Genomic DNA, 23427 nt, shown 5'->3' with positions numbered 1-23427 from the left:
CAGCCAGGGAGCCCACAGCAATGATAAGCAGCTACTTACAGCCACCGACCTGGTGATAAGTCCTGCCTGTCAGCATCTTCCAACTGTTCTGCATTAACTGATGCCAAATTCCAAATAAATTCCTGCTGGGGGAGGGGCGTGCACCTCAGCTAACAAACATTTTGAGCCATTTTTATTTGTAATTTTTACAACCATTTGTTCATTGTGTGTGTGTGTGTGTGTGTGTGTGTGTGTGTGTGTGTGTGTGTGTGTAGAGGACAACCTATCATCAATCTTTTCCTTCTACCATGAGGTCCCAATCAAACTCGGGTTATCAGGCTTACTGGCAAGCTCCCTTACTGACTGAACCATCCTGACAGTCTCCTTGAACCACTTTTAACACGTGACTGATTTTCTCACTAAATAAATTATTTTACATATTGTTTATTTTTTATATCTATGAAACAAGTTTTGTTTATTGTAAAAAATTAAGGGACAGCTTTAATACATGTCTAGATAACATAATTTTATGAGTTAGCACACTACAAGGGTTAAAAATGAAACTTCAATAAACTTTTAGGAAACGCAGAGGATAGAATTGCATTTACCAGAAACTGAACCTCATTATCTAGGAGGAAGGGGAAAGAAAATGAGTTATTGTTTTGTTTGGTTTTAGCAGAGATCTCCCAGGAAATGCTGACTACTTAACCGAGCACATCATGGCTCGGCAACACAGCGTGCTGACACACCACACACGGCCAACAGTCACGCACAGTGGTCTAATTCTAGTCTCCAAGGCCAGGACTTTGACATTTCTCCCAGGAGGGAAGAAGACAAATCTTCGCTTCTGGGGAATCAATCATATTTATGGCGTGAGCTGTGAGCCACCACATAGCTGTGTGACCCAACCGCCGTGCCTAGAGTGTGAACACGTCTTGAGAAGGCTGCAAGGAGATCGCTGTGGTTAAAACGAGGATACGCCACGCTGAGGTGTTCTCAGAAAGCACAGTGGGACATAAACCCACAGAAGATCTGAGGAGACCGCCCACCGCCCATGGGCAGGAAGGGAGAGAAGCCTTCAGCAGAACCTCCCCTGCAGCCGGCTGGATCAGGGGCTAAGTGTGAAAAAGGCACCTCCTAGGCAGCCCCAGCCAGGGGGTGCAGCACCCGCCCTCCCACCCCCTCTCTTAGGGGACTCTCACATGGAAGAGCACTTTCAGCAGGTCAAAGACAACACAGGACAGAATAGTGGGTGAGGACAGAGGGGGAAAGAGCTCCCAGTGGAGTGGAGGTGTCTTCATGCTCTTTCAGTCAGGGTGACTGAAAAGTAATACAAACTCAAACAAAACCAATCAAAGGGTTGGGCGTGGTGGTGCAAACTCGGGAGACTGAGGAAAACTGCTGTGAGCCTAAGGCTGCCCCGGGCTTCATAGTAAGTTTCCTCAGCTATAGAATAGAACCTTCTCAAACAGCAACTGGAGAAGGCTATATCAGAAGATAGAAGCTGGGTCTCACCAAAATTCATGACTTTGTGTTTGAAAGGACAACTGCAGAGTGGCAGGGAACACCTCCCAGCTCCTGTTTGGCCAGGGGCTTAAATATCCACGAAGTACTGCTGTAAGGATGTAGGCATACTTTTTATATGCTCTTCAACTAAAAAATGGGGGGGGGTGGGGATCTGAACGAGCATTATCCTGGCGAAGACACACAGGAGTCAGCAAGCTCGTGGAAAGAAAGCAGATCCTGTGGCTGGTGGGCAGGGAAGGTGGCTAAGTGTTTTGCAGTTAAAAAATAATTGGTGGTCACAGAACACAGGGAACACAGTAAAAAAAAAAAAAAACATCCTGAGTCATATGATGAGTTAGGTATTAGGAATGAGCCCTTCTCCCACAGTGCAGCGAAACTCTGAGGTCTCCAGGAGGCAGGGCACGGTGGCACAGGGCACTGCAGAGGCAGAGGCAGGAGCACCATGACGCCGAGGGCAGCCTGTGATGTACAGGGAGACCCTGCCTAACAAAGCAAAGCTAGGCTAAAAACAGTAACTTGGCATTTTTGAGAGTGGCAAACTCTGTAAGTGTTTTTTTCAAGTTGTGGGTCACGACCAGTTGATTGAAATCAATTCAGTGACTCAGAATAAGATTCCTCAGGCTGTGAAGCGGAACGGGACATACTCGGCTGCAGCAGAAACGCTGGAAGATGAGCCATCTTTCCATGAAGCCTGCTTGTCACACAGGGACCCAGGACATGCTGTCAAACACGATTCTCACTCTGAGTCACAGCAGAAAATGGAAGAGCACATACAGCAACAAAGCGTCTTACACTGCTTACCATGGTATAAAATTCCAGCTCTCTTGGGCCCCGTGGTGGCGGCTGTAGCTGTTTCAGAACTGTACCATCCGGGTGTTGGAGTATGCCTGTGCAACAGAAGTTAGGTATGCTCAATGCTTTGCTTACGGTAACCCTGTTTCACAGGATGCGTCTGCTCCTGAAACCACAAGTCAACCACTTTCATCAATGTAAGGGCTTACTGTTACTCGGTTCCAAACGTTCAACCAACATTTTCAATACTTGCTACAAAGAGAGAGACCAGCCCACACACAAGCACTTAGCTTTATCATTTTCAATTCTCCTCCCTTAGGGAGATTCTCTTATGGTCCCTGGATTTTCTAGAAACTTCTTAGTAATAGCAAAAAACAAAACAAAAAACACCCAGTAATACAAACCCAGCTCATTTTTATAAACAAGGAAAAATGTGTGTTTATAGTAACCATATATGAATTTTACACTTGGCAGTGTTTTATAGTTCTCTCCTCTTTCCAGCTCGGATGCACTGCACACAGCTGTGCAGGGTCCCAGCCTGGAGCAGGCAGGAATGCCTGCTCAAGCAACACGAGAGTCTTTTTCCAAGTCACCAAATGCATACCAACACTGGCCCAATCCACGTAAGTAAAAGCACTCGTAGCAAATTGAAAATCTTAAATATTTATGTATTGGGATTTTATAGAAGCATGGCAATTGCAACAAAGTGTGGTTTATAAAATTCTGTTTAGGCCAGGCGTGGTGGTGTACGCCTGTGATCCCAGCACTCGGGAGGCAGAGGCAGGCGGATCGCTGTGAGTTCGAGGCCAGCCTGGTCTACCAAGGGAGTCCAGGATAGCAAGGCTACACGGAGAAATCCTGTCTCCCAAAACCAAAAAATGAGACTAAAAAATAAATAAATAAAATTCTGTTTAGAATCCTTGTGTTTCTACTTCTTTTTGGCGAGTGACACGAACTTTTTAACAATGGCGAAAATGAATAATTTAAAGACTCAAAGCAGAAGTCTCGGATCTAGACATTGGCAGGACAAAAGGGAGGACAATAACCCGAAAGGAAGCTTGGCTGGTAAAAAGACTTGGGAACATCAGGATTAGTCTAACATAACTAAAAAGCACTGATGTGAAACCTGTTTCTGAAGATGGGATTGGGGGGAGGGGGAGGAAATGTCCTCGACTGTGCAGCTATGAAGAATGACAGGTTGACTCCTAGAGGGAGAAACCCAGGCCTCAGCAGCCAGCAGAGAAGCACACTGGCCCCTCACAACAGGCCCTCACACCAGCCCCTCACATCAGCCCCTCACACCAGGCCCTCACAGCAGCCCCTCACATCAGCCCCTCACACCAGGCCCTCACACCAGCCCCTCACACCAGGCCCTCACACCAGGTCCTCACACCAGGCCCTCACACCAGCCCTTCACAGCAGCCCCTCACACCAGGCCCTCACACCAGCCCCTCACACCAGGCCCTCACACCAGGCCCTCACACCAGCCCCTCACACCAGCCCCTCACACCAGGCCCTCACACCAGGTCCTCACACCAGGCCCTCACACCAGCCCTTCACAGCAGCCCCTCACACCAGGCCCTCACAGCAGCCCCTCACACCAGGCCCTCACAGCAGCCCCTCACACCAGGCCCTCACACCAGCCCTTCACAGCAGCCCCTCACAGCAGCCCCTCACACCAGGCCCTCACAGTAGCCCCTCACACCAGGCCCTCACACTTCACAGCAGGCTCCGGTCTTCACCGCTGTTGGGCGTTGATCTGGTGCTGCTATGCACTCAAACACTAACCACTGGCCCCCACGGTCTGTTTGCACCCAGACAAGCACATTCTTGCGGCAGGATATTTGATCCCATTGTGAACCCTGAGAGGGGGAACTGTAAAAACCTGTTTCTAATCTTGGTATGGCTCAGGCTTTGGTCCTAGAGCTTTCTGTTTACTGTAGTCAAGTACTTGGGGGTGTGGCTCAACCCTAGCACACACCTTTTATCCAAGAGCTTTCTGGAAACAGGATTAAATAAAGTTAACCCTAGGTCAAGAGGCAGAGCAAGTAACAGATTGACAGGAAGTGAACACTGGGAGGGGGGGGCGGAAACAGTGGAAGGAAGTACAGAGGATGGAGAGAGATGCACAGGAAGTAGAAAGGAGAGACACTGAATTTAAGAGTATTTAAGACAGCATGGAGGGGCTCAGCAATTAAGAGCACTGACTGCTCTTCCAGAGGACCTGGGTTCAATTCTCAGCACCCACATGGCACCTCACAACTGTTACTCCAAGATCTGACACCCTCACAGACATACATGCAGACAAAACATCAATGCACATAAAATAAAAAGATAAATAAAATTTTTTTAAAAAGACAGCATGGAGAAGGAGGAAGGTCTTTTCCTTCTGGGACACTGACTGAGTAGGAAGGTCAGCTGGATACTCTCTGTTAGCTCTGCCTCTCTGAGCTAACAGGTTTTCACCCCGGCATCTGGCTCCTGAGTCTTTATTGGCAAAATCGAACGACTGGGATTTTCTTTCTTTGTAACAACACATTCTCACGTACACCATACTGTGTAAAGTTTGCTTGCCAATATTCTCTGACTAGTTAAATAAAGTTGCTGACAGCCATAGCTGGGCAGAAAAGAAGTAGGTGGTGCTTATGTTCCCAGAGCAGAAGCAGCCTGGGCAGGGACAATCACAGCCAGTCACTTGGGGCGTGTAGCTGGGAAATAGCAAAGTAACTTAGATGGTTGGTATCTGTCCACTTACTATGCCTTAAAGCTTTTATAAATCTAAAAAGTCTCTGCCTCAATTATTTGGAAACTAGCTGGGGTAGAGAAGCCCTCTAGAGTAAAATGTCCCTTCCACACAAGGAGCTCCTTGGACACATTTAATTTACAGGCAGTGACCAGGCAACTGCAGCCAGCTGTGTGGCATAGCAGACTGGATCCCAGACCATCCCCACAGGAATAGAGTCCTGGGTCCTAAAAAAAATAACCAAGTTTCCTGAGAAAACTGAAGGTAGTTAACCTAGTCCTGGGTGAATGAAACCAGATCCAACTAAACTGTAGCATTGGAGACAAAAGCCAAATCCCAACCAGCAAGCTCCCTGCTGCTAGGACAAGGGACAGCCATTAACTAAGGCCACGGCATGGTTCTCCTGAGCTCTGCAGAGAGGGAAGAGCAAAACCATGTGCCCTGTTTCCCAGTGTCCTTTGAACAGGACGTCCTATGATCAGCACTAAATTACAAGGCATACCAAAGAACAGGAAGAATGGCGCATAATCAACAGATGCTGACGCAAGGTGGCCACATGATTGTAATTAGGAAGCGAGCCTGTTCAACAAAAAATCCCATGTATGCTACAGAAATTAGAGAAAAGTGCAGAGACTGAGAGAACCCAAGGACATTCCAGAACAGAAAAAAAATAAAAACAGTAACAAACAAAAAACCACAATATGAGATGAAAATAATTGGGGGGAGGGGCAGGTCAATAAATTATCCCAGAAGAAAGAGCAAAATGAACGTTAAGAGATGCTAATAGCAACCAGGGCCAGCGGTACCAAGGGAGGCTGAGGAATGACGGACACAAGTTCAAGGCCCTGTCTCCAAATAAAGGGGAAGTTGGATGTGGGGGTGCATGCCTTAATCTCAGGACTGTGGAGGCAGAAGCAGGAAGATCTCTGCTCTCTTGGCCAGCTTGGTGCACATAGCAGGTTCCAAGACAGCCTGGGCTATAAAGAAGTTTCTAAAAACCAGTAGTAGTAGTGGTAGTGGTAGCGGTAGTAATTTTTTTAAGGGAAAGGGGCCAGGTATGCTAACAAATGCCTTTAACCCCAGCTCTGAGTCCTAGGCCAGCAGCAATCCAGTATACCCAGGAAAGGGGCAGGAACACCTGTGGGTCTGTCTCTGAGAAAAGGGGGCTGGAGAGATGGCTCAGCAGTTAAGAGCACTGACTGCTTTTCCAGAGGTCCTGAGTTCAATTCCCAGCAACCACATGGTGGCTCACAGCCATCTATAATGTGATCTAATGTGCACTGTATACACAATAAATAAATAAGTCTTTAAAAAAAAAAAAGAGCTGAAAATAATCCTCTGGCAAGTCAGCCCCACAGGAACTGACACCTAGGGCCTGTCTCAAGGCCCTGAGGAAGCTAAAGCTGCTGTAACAAAACGCTTCAGATGGCACCTGAGATAAGCCAGTTACTTCTTGCTTCCGCTCAGAAGAATCATCTGAAGTGCTCAAGCTCCTAGAAAGCAGAACAGTGGTGACACGGCAGCAGCAAGGCCAGGCACGTGTTCATCAGGTCGAGTGTTCTCAAAGACACCTCAGGGTCTCAGGCTGGGGCAGGAGAGCCACTGGCTCAGGCAGCTCCGCAGCGTAGAGAGCCTGCGGCTCTGCAGATGCTCCCTTCAGCCCACAGAGCTCTCTCAGGTGGCTCACAACTGTCTGCAACTCCACTTTCAGGGGACCTGACGCCCTCTTCTGCCTTCCATGGGTATCTGCACACACATGGTACAGACAAACTCATGCAGGCACACACACACACACACACACACACACACACACACACACACACACACACGTACAGAAAGACAATACATGAACAAAGAACACATTTCACAGTGGGCCGACTGTTTCTATTGTAGGCTCAGTGGGAAGTTTAAAGCTGAGTCTTTACCACAGAGTCACTGTAGTAAGATCTCCACATTTAAGAAAGCATTCAGAAAGATCGCAGCAACAATCTGCTAACATTTCTGTGAAAGGAAGCCAGGTATGGTGGCACATGTCTTTAATCCAAGTACTCGGAGGAAAAAGCAGGCAGATTTCAAGTTCAAGACCAGCCTGAACTAGCAAAGCCCAGGCCAGAAAGCTATAGAGTTAGAGTCTTTCTGTCTAAAACAAACAAACAACAAAAATAAATTCACGTAAAAAAGGCACTCTAGGTCATTTTAATTTTTCATCTTTTTTTATGCTTTTCTTCCTTCTAGAAATTATTATGATAAACATATTTTTGGGTTTTTATTTGTTTTCTGAGACAGGGTCTCACTATGTAGCCCTGGCTAGTTTGGAACCCAAGAGACCTACCTACCTCTGCCTCCTAGGCCCTAGGATTAAAGGCATGCACCACTATTAACTATTCAGTGGCTCTTATATCTTTCTCTGATGGGCCACCGGACCTAGCTAACACATATTCCTTTTATTATTAGAAATAAAATTATGTTAAAGAAAACAAGTATAAACTAAAAGAACTACGTATTCTATTTAAGGTAGTTATTATAAATATGGCATTTAAAAATAATGGAGGGACGTGTTTGAAAATGAGAAAGCATAGAAATGATAAGACTAAGATATGCTAAAAATAAATTAAAAAAAATAAATCTGAGCTAGGCGTGGTGACGCACACCTTTAATCCCAGCACTGGGGAGGCAGAGGGAAGCAGAGGCAGGCAGATCTCTGTGAGTTCGAGGCCAGCCTGGTCTACAAAGGGAGTCTAGGACAGCCAAGGCTACACAGAGAGACCCTGTCTCGAACAAAACAAACAAACAAACAAACAAACAAAAATAAATCCACAGCAGAGACAAATAGAATCCTAAGTACACGGGGGAGAATCAAACCCCTAGTCCCTTCAAATATAAAGACACAGGGTAGTTACAAGGAAAAAATAAAAAGAAAAGAAAAAAGTGGAGCTGGAGACATGTTCCATGCTTGCTTACAGTGTGAGGCTTGGGGTTCAACCTTTCAGTGGGAAAGGGGGGAAGGGAGGGAGACAGGACTTGCAAGTTCGGTCATAGGTGAAGATGGCTACAGCACATCATCACATGGCAAGCTCCAAGGAAAGGAATGGTTTTGTTCATTTGTCTTTTAGTTTTCTCCTGGAAATTGCTTCATGGATCAGGCTGGTCTCAAACTCACAGAGATCTGCCTGCCTCTGCCTCTGCCTCTGCCTTCCAAGTGCTGGGATTAAAGTTGTGCAGCACCATGGCTGGCTAAGAGAAGTAATTTAGATTTCTATCCTCTTAAGTGTGTGTGTGTGTGTGTGTGTGTGTGTGTGTGTGTGTGTGTGTGTGTGTGTGTGTCTGAAAAGACCAGCAGAGAGCACAAGACCCTTTGGAGTTGGAGTTACAGCAGTTGTGAGCTGGCTGATGTGGGTGCTGGGAAAGTGATCTTAGCCACTCACCAATCTCTCCGGTCCCAAGGAAAGGAACTGTTTGCTATTTAGAAAAGACTTTTCACAGTGACATGGCCAGCTGATTAAGATACAAAATTACAGACATGTAACAGAGCTTATAAAAGCATAGCTTGCAGATGCAAGGAGCAAAAATGGACACCTAGAACAATAAACAAAGTCACAAAGATTTTCTGGTATGCGGTGGCAAAGACATTGTAATGACATGCAAAACCTGAACAGTAAAAAATCGACCAGTTTACAGTGTAGAGAAGCTACAGTCCCGGCTGAGGTAGAAACTCCCGCACAGTTGAGGGTTGTCTGGAGCACAGGACGGGACGAAGACCTTTGTCTGGCAGAACACACAAGCCCTTCAAGTATAAATGTTCTGTTTACCAAGCCCCAAATCCACAGGGATTGGAACTGAGCAGAGGATGCCCTCAAACCACAGCAGTAACAGCAAGACACGGGGGAGGGGGGGGGGGAGTGTCAAATAATAGAAAAGTTACCAACACCACTGTCATTACACATGGATCAAAACCACAGGAGAAATGAGAAAGCACTCCATGCAATGGGGAAAACAAGCATATCCCAGTTTGCACAGTGCAGCTCTCGGAGAAATACGTAGGGGCCACTGGGTGGAGAGCTCAGTGGGTAAGGGCGCTTGCTGCTAACGCTAAGGACCCGAGTTCAATCCCTGTACACCGCATGGTGGCAGGGGGGACCTCCCACCAGTTCTCTGCTGACCTCCACACGGGCACCCTACCACCACCAAATAAATACAATAAAAAGACAGCATTAAACATTTCTATCATTTAGGAAAAGGAACCAAACTTCATGTGTCATAGAAAGAAAGATTAATTTCAAATAAATATATACAAACAAAAAGCCAATTAATAAAAACTGGATGCTAGGCATAGCAATCTCTGCACTTCCAAGGCAAGAGAGCAGGGTCAAGAGTTAAAGATAAAGGCCTGAGAGATACAGGAAGAACATGTCGTTTAAAAAAAAATATTTTATTTAATTTTAATGTGCCTTAGTATGAGAGTGTCAGATCTTGGAATTACAGACAGTTGTGAGCTGCCATGTGGGTGCTGGGAATTGAACCCGGGTCCTTTGGGAGAACAGGCAGTGCTCTTAACCACTGAGCCATCTCTCCAGCCCAGGAAGAACATGTCCTAATAAGTAATTTTGTCAATGATCAACAGACAAAAATCAGTGAAATCAAAAGCGACTGATCTGAGAAACTGGTAAACATCTTGCTAAACAGATCAAGAAAAAGAAAATAAATTATCATTATTATGAATAAATGAACATTCAAATGAAAGGAAAAGATATGAGGTTAAAATCAGCAAATGCCACATATATGAAACAAATTCTTTTAAATACACAGCATTAAAACTGGCACAGGAAGAAACAAATCTAAGGGGCACAGGCTGCTGACAAAAGTGGTCCCCCTGCATGAGGGTAACTCTGAATTTAATCTTCAGCTCAGAACACAGAAAGTGGGCAGGGCTGGGAAGAAGGGGGTGCAAACGCAGCCAAAATGGCCTCCTAGCGACTGTTCCCAACACAATCAAACAAACAAAAACAGCAACACTAATCTCATCAAATTTCTCAGGAAGCAAGATAGTATCTTTCTCTAGTACTTTTTGTTTGTTTTTGAAGGAGGTCTGAAAGGGTTAGGGTGAGAGGCTCTTTAGGCCAGGCCAGCCTTGATCTTCCTGCATCAGCCTCCCAAGTGCTGCTCTCTATAATTCTCTACTGAGTAGTTCTCAACCTGTGGGCTACAATCCTCTTGGCGGTCATATGTATATTTATATACACACATGTATATGTATATACACACATATGTATAGATATGTGTATGTATGTATATGTATCCTATACATACATATATATACATATAACAAATATCCTACATATCAGATATTTACAATTCCTAACAGTAGAAAAATTACAGTTATGAAGTAGCAACAAAATAATTTTATGGTTGGGGGTCACCAGAGCATGAGGAACTGTATTAAAGGGTTGCAGCATTAATGAATGTTGAGAGCCACTGGTCTATATAAAATAGTGTAATTGTGATTTCTGAAAACTCCAACAAAAATGGCTCAAAACAAAACAAAACAAAACAAGAAACTATAGACCATACTCTCAAATAAACATCATCACAACGGCTGGGAATAGCTTCTTATCACTCTAAAGGTTAGGTGTGGTGGCACATCCCTTTAATCACAGTTTAGGAGGTTGGAAGAAAAGAGCATCAAGAGTTCAAGGTCACCTAACTACATAAGGAGTTCAAGGCCAACTTGAGTGACAAAACATTACATCTTTAAAAAAAATAAACATAATTGCAAACATATTAAAAAACATGGTAACTGGATCAGAGAGATGTCTTAGTAGTTAAAAGCACTTGTCACACTTCCAAAGGACCCAGGTTCAATTCCCAGCACCTACATCATGACTCATAACAGTCAGAAACTCCAGTTCCAGAAGAGATGGAGCCCTCTTCCAGTCTCCATGAGCACCAGTTATGCAAGTGGTGCACAGACAAAGTAGGTAAAAACAAAACAAAAACCTCATAAAAATAAAATAAATATAAATATACAACAGTAAAAGCCAGGACGGGTGCCTCATGCCTCCTGGACTACATGGGAATTCCAAGCCAGCCTAACAAACAAAAAAGTCTGGTGTGGTGGTGCACACCTTTAATCTCAGCACCCAGGAGGCAGACGCAGGTGGAAAGCCATGAGTTCGAGGCCAGTCTGGTCTACAAAGGGAGTCCAGGACAAGCAAAGCTACACAGAGAACCCGTCTCAAAAAAAACCAAAAATGACAACAACAACGACAACAACAACAACAAAACAAACAAGCAAACAAACAAAAAAGGGTAAAATTAATACAGCAATACATATATATGTATTGTACCAGGAACAAGTTTACTTGGTATTTCAACATGTAATACTTGGTATTTCAACAGTAATGCTGTGAGAAAATGAAGTCCGCATCGAGATGGCAGACGAAGCCCTAAGATGCTGGGTTCACCACCATCACTCTGTGCAACACGGATTCTCCTCTGCGCTGTGGGGACATTGCCATCCCATGCAACAACAAGGGAGCTTGCTCAGTGGGTGTCAGGTGGTGGATGCTGGCTCGGGAAGTACTTCGAATGCGTGGCACTTTCTCCCATGAGCACCCATGGGGAGGTTATGCCTGAACTTTACTTCTACAGAGACCCAGAGGAGATTGCGAAGGAGGAGCAGGCTGCTGCTGAGAAGGCCGTGACCAGGGAGGAATTCCAAGTTGAGTGGACTGTGCCAGCTCCTGAGTTTACTGCTGCTCAGCCAGAGGTGGCAGACTGGTCTGAGGGATGCAGGTGCCCTCCGTACCCATCCAGCAGTTCCCTACTGAGGACTGGAGTGCCCAGCTAGCCACTGGTCAGCAGCTCCCACAGCATAGGCCACTGAGGAGGTCCTTCCTGAGCTCTGCAGACACCTGAGCAAAGGGGAAAATGGAAGGAAAATAAAGTCCCTAAAAGCTGAAGAGGAAAAAAAAGATGCTGAGCTCAAATTACAAGCCCAACCCAGGTCTGGGGAGGGAGAGGCTGCTTGTGCAGGGGCGGTGCCTTGCCTGCAGTCTCCAGGGCGTGCACTCATGCACACAGGTAAACACACACAACCCCGATGCGTGAAGGCTGTCTGTTTCTTACTTCAGTCTGCTCAAAGGACATGCAGAACGCACACCTGGAATCCAGATTCAAAATGCCACCCATCTCTAAAGGACACAGTTCCTCCCAGTTCCTGCGCTGGAACAAGGAAGACACAAAACAAGCATGCATCATCTTTTTTATGCCAGAAACAGAGACATCACTTCAAAAGAAAAAAAAAAAAAAACAGGAAATGTCAAAAAGACACAGGAGCTGCCACTGTCCAAATTTAGGAGAATGGCATTTTGGTGATGATTAAAATTAGCAGCAACAATATGGGTAATATCCGCTGACTGAGTTCTGAGACATCCTAGTCCATCCTAGAAAAGAACGCATGAGAGGAGACATGCGGTGCACAATGCCAACTGCTGGAGAAAGACAGGAGTGCTTCCGGGTGTAGCCTTCGCAATGATACATGAGCGCGCAATTCTCAGTGGACGCTCACATCACAGAAGTGAGGAAAGGGCTATATAATACTCAAATATTCCTCCCAAGTTACTTAATAACGATGGCAAAAATGGTAATTCCCTGGTGGAAATAACAACAGCTCGCATTTAGCCATGAGAGCAAGGCACTGGCGATGCCACTAATAACCAACCTGTGCCTTATGATCCAAGAAAACAGGTGAACTCACACAGCAAAATCGCACAGTCTGACTCTGAGCCACGATGAAACAATTGGACAAATGGTCTAAAGGTATGGGAAAACTCGGGTCTCAGATGCTGCAAAAGGGCCATGGCTGCCTGGTGCAGTAGTACACACCTACAGTCCTGAACTTGGGGCATGAAGGTAGGAAGATGGTCATCCTTGGCTTCACAGTGAGATCCAGGCCAGGCTGGCCAAAATGAGACTCTGCTTCAATAAATACATAAATAAATAAACTTAAAAATAAAATAAAGGAGAGATAATGGCTCACCGGACAAAGCACTTAGCATGCACATGAGGCCTCAAGATTAGATGTCCTGAACCTGCACCCAGACAAGAAAGCATGGTGGCTGCCTATCGGGAGGCAGAGCCAACGGATGCCTACACGAGCTGGCCAGCCCAAGAAGAGCCAATGAGCTCCAGGCTTAGCTTTAATGATACAGTAATAGAGGAGGACAATTGATGCCAACTTTGGGTCTCCACAAGCCTGTACCACACAGCTGCATGTACTATATAGATACATACACACATACACACACACACACACACACACACACAAACATGGAAGCACAGTTGCACATACACCACACACACACATGCAAATAAGAAAAAGAAGGCTGAGAAAGATGATTCAGTTGGTAGATGCTGTCTGGGCAATCAAGAGGATTTCAGTTCACACCCCCAGAGTCCACATAAAACACTGGACAGGACACCTGTAATCCCAGCACTGGGGAGGCTAAAACACGGAGAATCTCTGGGGTTTGCTGGCCAACTAGTCTAGAGCCCAAGTTTCCTAGCTCGGTGAGAGACCTGGCCTCTAAAAACAAGGTGGACAGAACTTGACTATAAGATCCTATTGCTGAAGGCATCTGCTTTCATCGCGGGGCAGAGAGATCAAGGTAGAAAGAGGCTAGAAACTTCTACTCTGCTGGCGAGCCCTCAGTGGTGCAGAGGGCGCTACGCAGGCTGTTGCGGGGAACAGTCCTCTGCAGTCTAACTCAGAGGTAACAACACTGACTGGTCAGACAAGATGTGCCGAGCCTGGTATGAGAGTAACCAACCACTTGTTTTCTTATTGGATCAAAAGCATTCTCCTGGAAGGGAATTACTTTCTGGTACTGCTGGCTCAGGCTGGGGAGGCCATAGCTCTTCTAGGGAAGCTATTGATGTGGTTTTGCTAAATAGAAATGATGTGCTCTCCAAAGCGCCCTTTAAATAACTATGCTTATGCCCATGGGGGGGGGGCGGGGGCGGAGTAAGATAAACGCTATAATACCTACAAAGACACTCACTGGAAACCTCTGGCTGCCACACACATGAACATGTACACACCACCTCTCTCACACACGTACGCACATAATAAGTAAATGCAATGAATTCATAAAGAAGGCTGGGCGTGTAACTCCATGGTAGAATATGTGCTTGGTCTGAAAGACTCTAGGATCAGTTCCCAGCAGCCTACCGCTGAAGCCACACATTTGATATCAGGTTTCATTGCGTAGATGACAACTGCCAAATACTATAGGCTGAGTTTTACTGCTTTATCGTAAGTAGGCAAGACAAATGCTGTGTTTTTAGGAGATACACAATCATTAGAACAGAGGGTAATGGTACAACTTACTCTTAAGCAGTTCTGCGAGCCATCATTCACACACATGGGGCCATTGTAGAGCCTGGGCACAGCTGGGTTTACTGCCCTTCTGGCAATATTTTATATAGTTGAACGTCTTCCCCAGAAAAGTTCGTTAAAACGTCAGAACAATTCAGTGTGGCATTAATTATTTTGCAAAGCCTAGTGAACTCTGGGTATGACCACTCTCTAATGAACTGGCACTCAGTCACAAAACTAGAGGAGGAGGGAAGGGTAGAGAAGGCACCTCGTGTTTGAGCTCTGGAGGGTGAAGAACCCCAGCTCTCCTACGCAATCTATGAAGGGCAAACGCACTGCCAGACTTCATCAGGTTTCTGAGGAAAAGTGAGCAGGGATTGGAAATCTATACCTGGTCACAGGGGCCAGAAAGAGTCAAGACAGTACACTGAAACAGAAAGTGGGATGCTTACACGATTATCCCGATGCCTACTACAGCACAGAGCAGTGGGACAGAGCCGACCCAGGAGACTGGCAGAATAAACTGTGGTCCACATATACCCTGGAGCACAGAGAGCTACGAAGAAAGAAAAGCTGTGTGCACGGATACACGGCATACTGATTTTTAGGTGATGCTGTGAACGTGTCAAGCCACCTGTGAAAAGACGTCCACGGCATTATCCATTATCACCCTTTGTGTCAGGCAGAGGAGGAAAAGCGTGTTCTTAAAGAAGCTCAAGAAAGGACGCATAAGAAAATACTGAAATGTGTCACCTACAAATACTCCTGAGAAATGGGCTGTATGATTAGGTCTGGAACTGGCTATGTAGACCAGCCTGGCCTCCAACTCAAACATCTGCCCGCTTCCGCCTCTGGGATCCAAAGGCTCCCTAGTGCTGGGATTAAGGCGTGCACTCCCACACCCAACCCTTTCTATGGTCTTGACCTTTGGAACAGAATGAGAAGGGGGAAATTAAGTTTAAGCAGAAACAAAGGAAACCGACTAAATTTCAAATAGCTATTATTATAAAAGGGAGGGGGAAATAACAAAAAATCTAATGTAAAAAAAAAAAAGGTTTGAGCAGTATCTAACCTCATATTCTCTACACAGGAAGCCTAACCATGGGTCTGGAGAGACGACTTAAAAGGTTAAAATATTTATTGCTTGTGCCGAGTACCCAGGTTTGGTTCCCAGCACCTACATCAGGTTCACAATCACCTATAACTCGAATCTCAGGACACTGATGCTCTCTGTCCTCCACGGGTACCATAAAATATGGGTGATCTAAATTCACTCAGACAGACAGACAGACAGACACACACACACACACACACTAAATAAATTGTAAAATAAAAGACTTGACCTTGAACTCTGTATGGTTTGTTTGTTTTCTGCCACACTTTGGGTGTGGAAATTCTAGAGGTTATGTGATTATGCAGCAGAATAAATAGACTGAGAACGTGGGGAGCCAGGGTTCTCACTGGGGAAGTGGAGAAAGGCAAATTTAGAATCCAGGAGAGGAAGGACTCAGGTTGGGATGGAACTGTAGCTATGCAGTTGTGACTTCTAAAATACCTACACACCATCAGCGGCATCCACAAAGGCATGACACCCCAATAACACCCCTAACTCCCAGGTCCGACATGACACCCCAGTAACAACACCCCTAACTCCCAGGTCCGACATGACACCCCAGTAACAACACCCCTAACTCCCAGGTCCGACATGACACCCCAGTAACAACACCCCTAACTCCCAGGTCCGACATGACACCCCAATAACAACACCCCTAACTCCCAGGTCCGACATGACACCCCAGTAACAACACCCCTAACTCCCAGGTCCGACATGACACCCCAGTAACAACACCCCTAACTCCCAGGTCCGACATGACACCCCAATAACACCCCTAACTCCCAGGTCCGACATGACACCCCAGTAACAACACCCCTAACTTCCAGGTCCGAGATTCTGCATAGGGTCATTTCCTATGTCAGGGAGGCTCCATGGCCCTGAGTTCAATTGAGGAACTGAAGCAAAAGGAAAAACAGAGAAAGCATTTGCCAGTAAAAAAAGGGCCTTGCACAAAGGGCTAGTTCTACAGCCGAGGGAGGGGAGTGATGCCATCCCACAGTTGGACCAGAAAGGAAGTTCAGTGACAAAGGAAAAACTAGCTCTGTGGTCAGGTCTGACACACGAGTCCCAAGATGGTGGATTAACAAGGATGAGCATGACCAGGGGTGATTTCTGAGAAAGCTGATTGCTAACGGCAGTGGTAGAGGTAAGGGGGAAAATCATACTTTCACAACCGTCTGTTTCGGACAAGATTCATCACTGTAAGTCAAAATCTACGGGTGAGGTCTCATGACAGTCCAGACACCCATATGGCCTTCAAATGTCTCCCACAAACAGCTTACTCATTCTGGGGGGGCAAGGGTGGGGGCTAAAACATTACACAGTGAGAAACCAGACCAGGCTTGAACCAGATGACCAAAACTAACCACTAATAAAAGGTCAGACAGCTACCATGGGTGTCCAGGTGAGCATTACATTCCAGTCAGAAATTTACACCCTGAGTCTCATCCTACAGAACCTTCATAAACTCAGACAGGCAGGAGAGCATTTCATAAAGTGTGCTGATGTGTATTCTTCGGTGTCAAGACCACTGGAGAGAAAGGGTGAGGCTTCGTTACAGACCGAAGTGGAAAAGACGTAACTGAAGGCTGGTGGTAAGGATGGAGGCCTGCTGTTCTGGGGAACACGGATAGAATAAAACACACTATTCAAATGTGACTAAATGAGGGTGCGGATTACAGCTACAGGGCTGTACCGTTTAAATCCCCACATGCCATAAATACACTCTGGCTACAGGAGACAGTATGGATTTTCTTAGGAAATCCACACAGAAGTGTCACTATATAAATGGCAGGACATATGCAACCTACTTACAGAAAGTTCAGGGGAAAAGTCACGTGTGAGGGGCTGAGAACAGACTGGGCAACATGCCTCTCTCTTTCTCTTTCTCTCCGTGTGTCTGTGTGTCTGTGTGTCTGTCTGCTGTTCTTCTATGTCGTCCTTGCTTTCTACTACAGAATAAGAAGATCAATAATGCAAAATAGCTGTTGAGGCTTTCCTCCTAAACCCTCATTTTCCCCACAGACCACCACATTTCTGTGTACCAAATTTGGCCAAGGCGCACATTCCGGCTTTGAGCCACTTGTTCACAATTTGAAGGGCTTTTAAAGTGAAACTAATAGTATGTGATGATACAAGAAGAAGGAGAAGAGGAGGAGGAGGGAAAGAGAAAGAAAGAAAGAAAGAAAGAAAGAAAGAAAGAAAGAAAGAAAAAGGGATTGCATATAAACACTTGAGAACATTGGGGATTTTTACATTGACAGAGCTCTTGCACTTTGGTGCTACAATGTGCAAAGTGAGCTATGGTGTCCAGGACTGTCTACTGCATCTTCTGCTACAGCAAACACAAGCACATCCAGCCAGAGGGGACCAGGTAAGCAGATTCTGGTATGTGCAGTCTGTGGAAGACAACTGTCCCAACGACTGAGGAGGGATAAAGGGGAAGCTCCCAGATAGCCACCAGGCCACCAAACAGCAGTGTGTTTGATAAGGGTTTGTGCCCCCACCGCAGGTCAAGGAACATCTATACAGAAGTGAACACAGTTTACTACGAGAATCAGCACAGATCAAAAAACCAGCATGTGCCACTGTCGTGCCTGTGTGAAGTTTCAGAGCGCTGTCAACAGGTGTCGTTAAGTGCCCCCAAAACAACGGCCCAAGGACATGTAAAAGGCTGCAGCAGTGATCAACCCTAGGACAGGCACAGTGAGGACACTATACTTTTCTGTTCCTAAGAGATCATGAATGTTTTTATAATCTTCAGAAGCCAAACATTTTGCTTCCCAAGAGCTAAGTTTTTGATGTTCTTTGAGGAAATACGACCTCAGTGAAGAACATAAAAGCAAGGCAGTGTCAGAAACACTAGTAGCTTTCCATTGGCTGAGCTTGGCGCTCAAGGACTTGAGTTCTTCCCAGTTCCGTGTTTTTCTTTTTTAAATAAAATCAACAGCTCCTTTTTTTTTTTCCCTTGATGATGATACTCAATCCTAAAATGAAAACTCCAGTTACGTAGTGAGAGTAACAGCAGTTAAAAATGAAAATACGCATGGTATATTCTCACTTATAAATGGATATTCGCCCAACATAGACGTCCTCTGAGAGACTCCACCCAGCGGGGGGCTTTGGACAGATGCTGGGACTCGATGCTAGACTCTGGGTAGAGCCAATGGATCTAGCCAATGGACAAATAGCTCCACTCTCCACCGTTGTGGGGAGAGTGGGGGACTGCCCCTGACATGAACTCTGGTGCCCTCAATTTGATCACTTCCCCTTGGTAAGGAGGCCCTGCAGCACATAGAAGGGGAAGAAGGCTATCAGGATGAGACCTGATAGGCTGAGGTCTTATGGTGGGGGAGGAGGTCCCCTTCTGTTAAAGGCCTAGGGGAGGGGAAGAGGGTGGTAGAGGGAGGGAGGGTGGGAACAGGAAGATACAAGAGAGGGGATAACAATCGGGATGTAATCTGAATAAATTATAATAAAAAATTTTTTAAATGACAACAAGTACAAACACCCACAACCTGTTCCACAGCTTGTAAGAACCAAGGCAGAGCCGGCGTGGCGGTGCACGCCTTTAATCCCAGCACTCGGGAGGCAGAGGCAGGCGGATCGCTGTGAGTTCGAGGCCAGCCTGGTCTACAAAGTGAGTCCAGGACAGCCAAGGCTACACAGAGAGCCTCTGTCTCGAAAAACCAAAAAAAAAAAAAAAAAAAAAAAAAAAAAAGAACCAAGGCAGAACAGGGTAGGGTCTGAACCAATGGTTCTCAGCAGGACACAGTGGCACACACCTTTAAACCTAGCACTCTAGAGGCAGGCAGATGGCTGTGAGTTTGAGGACAGCCTGGTCTACAAAGAGAGTTCCAGGACAGCCAGAGGTACACAGAGAAATGCTGTCTCAAAAAAACCAAATAAATAAATAAATAAATAAATAAACAATTAAAATAAATAAATAAATAAATAAATAAATAAATAAAATAAAACCAGTGGTTCTCAACTCATGGGGGTCTTTGACCCCCAAAGACACAGAGGTCACCTAAAACCATAGGAAAACATGAATATTTATGTTACAATTCGTAACACTAGCAAAAATTAGTTATGGAGTACCAATGAAAATAAATTTATGGTTAGAGGTCACCAAGACGTGAGGAACTGTACTAAGGGGTCACGGTAGGAAGGCTGAGAACCACTGTTCTAAGCAGTGTAACCATGGAGGGACAATAGTAAACAGCTGAACTTTGAACTGCTGACTGCCTGCTAACTAGTTGTGAGCACTGGGGACGAATGGTGCAGTCTACAGTGTAAATATCTGAGAAGCCAGAGCAAGAAACATCAGACTGCTGGTACAACATGAAGAATCTGTTCTCTCAGTCAAATGAATCTAGTGAAACTGGAAAGAAAAAAAGAAGAAAAAAAATTCTTTGTTTGTTTGTTTTTTCAAGACAAGGGTTCTCTTTGTAGCCTTGGCTGTCCTGGACTCACTTTGTAGACCAGGCTGGCCTTGAACTCACAGCCATCCGCCTGCCTCTGCCTCCCGAGTGCTGGGATTAAAGGCGTGCGCCACCACGCCCGGCCCGGAAAAAAAAAAATCTTAATACTAAAATTGGAGACGACCTTCTCTGAAATCTAAATTATTCTTTCAATTAGGCAGCTTGGGTGAGAAATTAGGTCTTTCAGTACTGTTTGTAATACAGTTCAAGGTCACATTCAGGGCACTCTGTAATCAATCACCAATGACTCTAAATAGGCCACTAGCGTCCCTTAAGCTAAGTCCCAGGTGCCAATCACAGGGGCCCCTTCTTTGGGTGTGTTCTTTGCATAGACTCCAGGGCCTTCAGGGAAATGATCCCTTCCTTAAGATTACAGATAGGAATCCTGTCGTTTAAGGGCCAGCTGACTCCAGGTATGATGCATAGGAGGAAATAGTTCAGCCAGAATCTCAAGTGCGGAGTTTCCTAACTCTGACGCAGTCTTTCAACATTTCCTGGATGTAGTTGGGCTCCAGTCTGTGTGCTTCCCACAAGCACAATAACATGGTGGGTGTTGCCTTGATTCGAGGGCAGGCACTGCATTGATGCGATGCCTAACCAGGCTTGTCTTAAAAATCTATTACCTTAGCGGCCTCGTGTCTACACCCTCAGCCACTCAGGAAGATCAAAAGGTCAAGACCTGCCTGGGCTTCAGGAAGCTCCAAGTGACATTTGGGGAGCCCCTGTCTTAAAAGAAAAAAAAAAAGAAAAGGAAAAAGGAAAAATGACCTGGGGATGTAGGTCAGTGGCAACGCTCTTACCTAGCTTGTCTAAAGTCTTAGAATCAATCCTCTAAACCACTAAAGAAGGAGAAGAAAAGAAAAAGTACTACCATACCAGCCTAAACCTGAATCACTTTATCAGCAAAACAAACAGTCTCTTATGGTAGTTCCGGGTCAGATATCCATAAAAGTCCCAAGTCCATCCTACTCTCCCTATGTCCAGCGCCAATCCACTGTGAGTAGAGGGTTGAATTAGTCTCTGCCCTGGAGTAGAACCTGTGCTGCTCCATAAATCGTGAATGCAATCGCCTCGGAACAGTCTATAAAGATGAGCAAGGAAAGAATTTTTTTTTTATGTGTGTACTGTTCTTTGTAACAGCCAGGCGTGTAGCCTACCCAGGAGGCAAGGTTCTGCACAGCTGAACCACGCCTCCCAGCACAATCAAAGACACCGAGAATCCTCCTCTAGGGACTGGGAGTGATCCTGGATGAGCCAAGGCAAGTTAAAAATACATATATATAGCAGTTTGGTTTTTCTTCCCCTCCAGCGATGCAGCTGCACCTAGCAGAAAAGCACCAGATTAGCATCGTATGCATTTGAGTCCCTTTTGCAACTACTATTCCCAGTAATAAACACATCTTGAGCACCAGAGAGAATTTACTTCCCGGTCCAGAAAAGAAAAGCAAGTTCCTTATTTTTACCAACAACGCCTTCTCCAATCAACACTCGCCTTCTCTGGGGCGAAGGGGCACGCCTCTCCGTGCCACTAGAAGCCAGTGGCTGCTCCTGGGGGCGCCCGGCTTCCTAACCCCGGGGGCAGGAGAGGCTCGGAACGCCTGGAGCCGGGGGACTCGAGGCTAGGGACAACCGGGGTCGAGAACATCGGAGGCTGGGGACTGACGGGTAGGGAGCAGAAGAGCCGTGGACAGCTGTGACCGGGATGGGAGGCCGGGGACCGCCAGAGTGGGGACAGAAGAGCTTGGGGCAGCTGAGAGAGTGATCCGGAGGCCTGGGACTGCCGGAGTAGGGACAGTGGAGACCAATGACTGTAGGGGTGGCGACGGCTAATCTCAAAGGACCACCGTGGCTGGGGACAGCGGAGGCCGAGGACTGTCAGCGCAGAGCACAGCGGAAGCCGGGGACTGCCCGGACAGAGCACAGCGAAGACCGGGGAAGGGGTCTCGAGGCCGCACTCACCCACTTTGTCCTTGCCGTACATGTGGCCAGCCACCTGATGCGACAGCGGCACGCAGCCTCCGAGCAGGCGCGGCACCGGCTGGCTGTCTCCGGCGCTTCCCGGCGGCCGCAGGCGCAGCGCGGGGGACTCGGCGGCCATCGGGGCGGCGACACTTGGCGTCAGACGTCAGGGAGGACCTGGCGGCATCGCCCGCGCAAGACCAGCGCGCGGACCCATGCCGAAACGGCGCTGCCCGCTCCGCGGCCCGCACTCTGAACCCCGGCCGCCCGCGCCCGGGATAAGGGCGCCACGGCCCCGCCTCTGCCCGCCCCCTGCGCGCTCCGGCTCAGCCAGCACCACTCTGAGCGTGCGCAAAAGCTACTCTACGGGATCCGGCTGAGCATGCCCAGAGGCTACACTATTGGATCCGGGCCAGCACCGCACTGAGCGTGCGCAGAAGCCACTGACGAGAGACCCATTCACCCCTCCACCGAGCAAGTCCAGAAGGATGACCCGCACCAACCATAGCAGGCCTGGAGACCCAGTACGCAGCTGACCCGCACTGAGCATGCTCAGAGGCTGCCAGGTGGGACTCCTGTCTCACTCGCCGACTGCTTACTTCATCTCGAGCACCCCAGCACTTCCAGGGTGCTAACAGGCGTCCAGGGTCCCAGTGTGACCCGCAGCAGAGCGGACCTCCCACCACGTCCTGCCCTTCGGGATCAAAGAGACCAGCTGGCAACCAGCTCGACCGCTGCCTCAAAGTACTCATGACAAGTTCGTGTGTTAGAAATTGACGGTCATCCTAACTCATTTTTAAAAAGAAGATTGTTAATTGCATGTGTATGCCGGTGCTCAGGAAAGGCCAGTGCTCAGGGAATAGTGCTCCTTGGACCTGGACTAACAGAGCATTGTGAGCGCACCAAAGTCGGGTGTTGGGAGTCAAACTTGGATCTCTATGCCTCTGCGGCTTTCTACTCGTTTTTTTTCTAAATGAACACTTTTTAAAAAGAGAGAGAGAGATGAACCCTCTACTTGTGTTTATTTATTCATGGCCATCCTAGGAATTGAAGGCAGAGCACTGTGCATATTGGGCAAGCATAAAACCCTTGTGCAAGCCTCGCCAGCCAAAGCAAGTTTTTGTTTTTGTCTTCCTTGGGACCCTCTGGGTATTTGACTGGCAACGTCAAAGACAGAAGGGATGAAGGCCCAATGTGGCTAAGCTGTGGTTCTAGAATGCAGCTCCATCCGTGTGTCTGCACTGGCATCCTATATCAAAGTCTGGCTTTGCAGGACCCAGGCTGAGCTGGTCACACCTTGGGTTACTTATTACCAAAGCCAAAGGACTAACAGTCCATACTTAGGGCGACGACCCCGCAGGTACTTGTCCTGAGTCACCTGAAAAGCTCTTCACTGGACCGCCTGTAAAACCCGGCCTGGATAGGCTCGCAAGGGCGGGCGGCGCAGACGCAC

The 23427-nt window shown here is 46.9% G+C and overlaps 1 protein-coding gene across 1 annotated transcript in view; it reads right to left on the bottom strand.

The window, feature by feature from the left end:
* The window catches only part of IPMK (inositol polyphosphate multikinase), a 40633-nt gene extending 17555 nt beyond the window's left edge, over window positions 1-23078 (bottom strand). Inside the window, exons 1-2 of the mRNA XM_084753985.1 lie at window positions 21975-23078; window positions 2308-2393 (exon numbers count right to left, since the gene is read on the bottom strand). Coding sequence (XP_084610111.1) covers window positions 2308-2393; window positions 21975-22113 — 225 coding nt within the window. The 5' untranslated portion in view covers window positions 22114-23078. The remainder of the gene's footprint in view (window positions 1-2307; window positions 2394-21974) is intronic.
* Between the last annotated feature and the right edge of the window lie 349 nt (window positions 23079-23427).

The sequence above is a fragment of the Acomys minous genome, assembly GCF_964271855.1.
Source record: "Acomys minous genome assembly, chromosome: 13".
In the NCBI taxonomy this organism is placed as follows: Eukaryota; Metazoa; Chordata; class Mammalia; order Rodentia; family Muridae; genus Acomys; species Acomys minous.
Note: the sequence above shows the minus strand (reverse complement) of the source record. Positions and strands in the feature narration are given on the sequence as shown.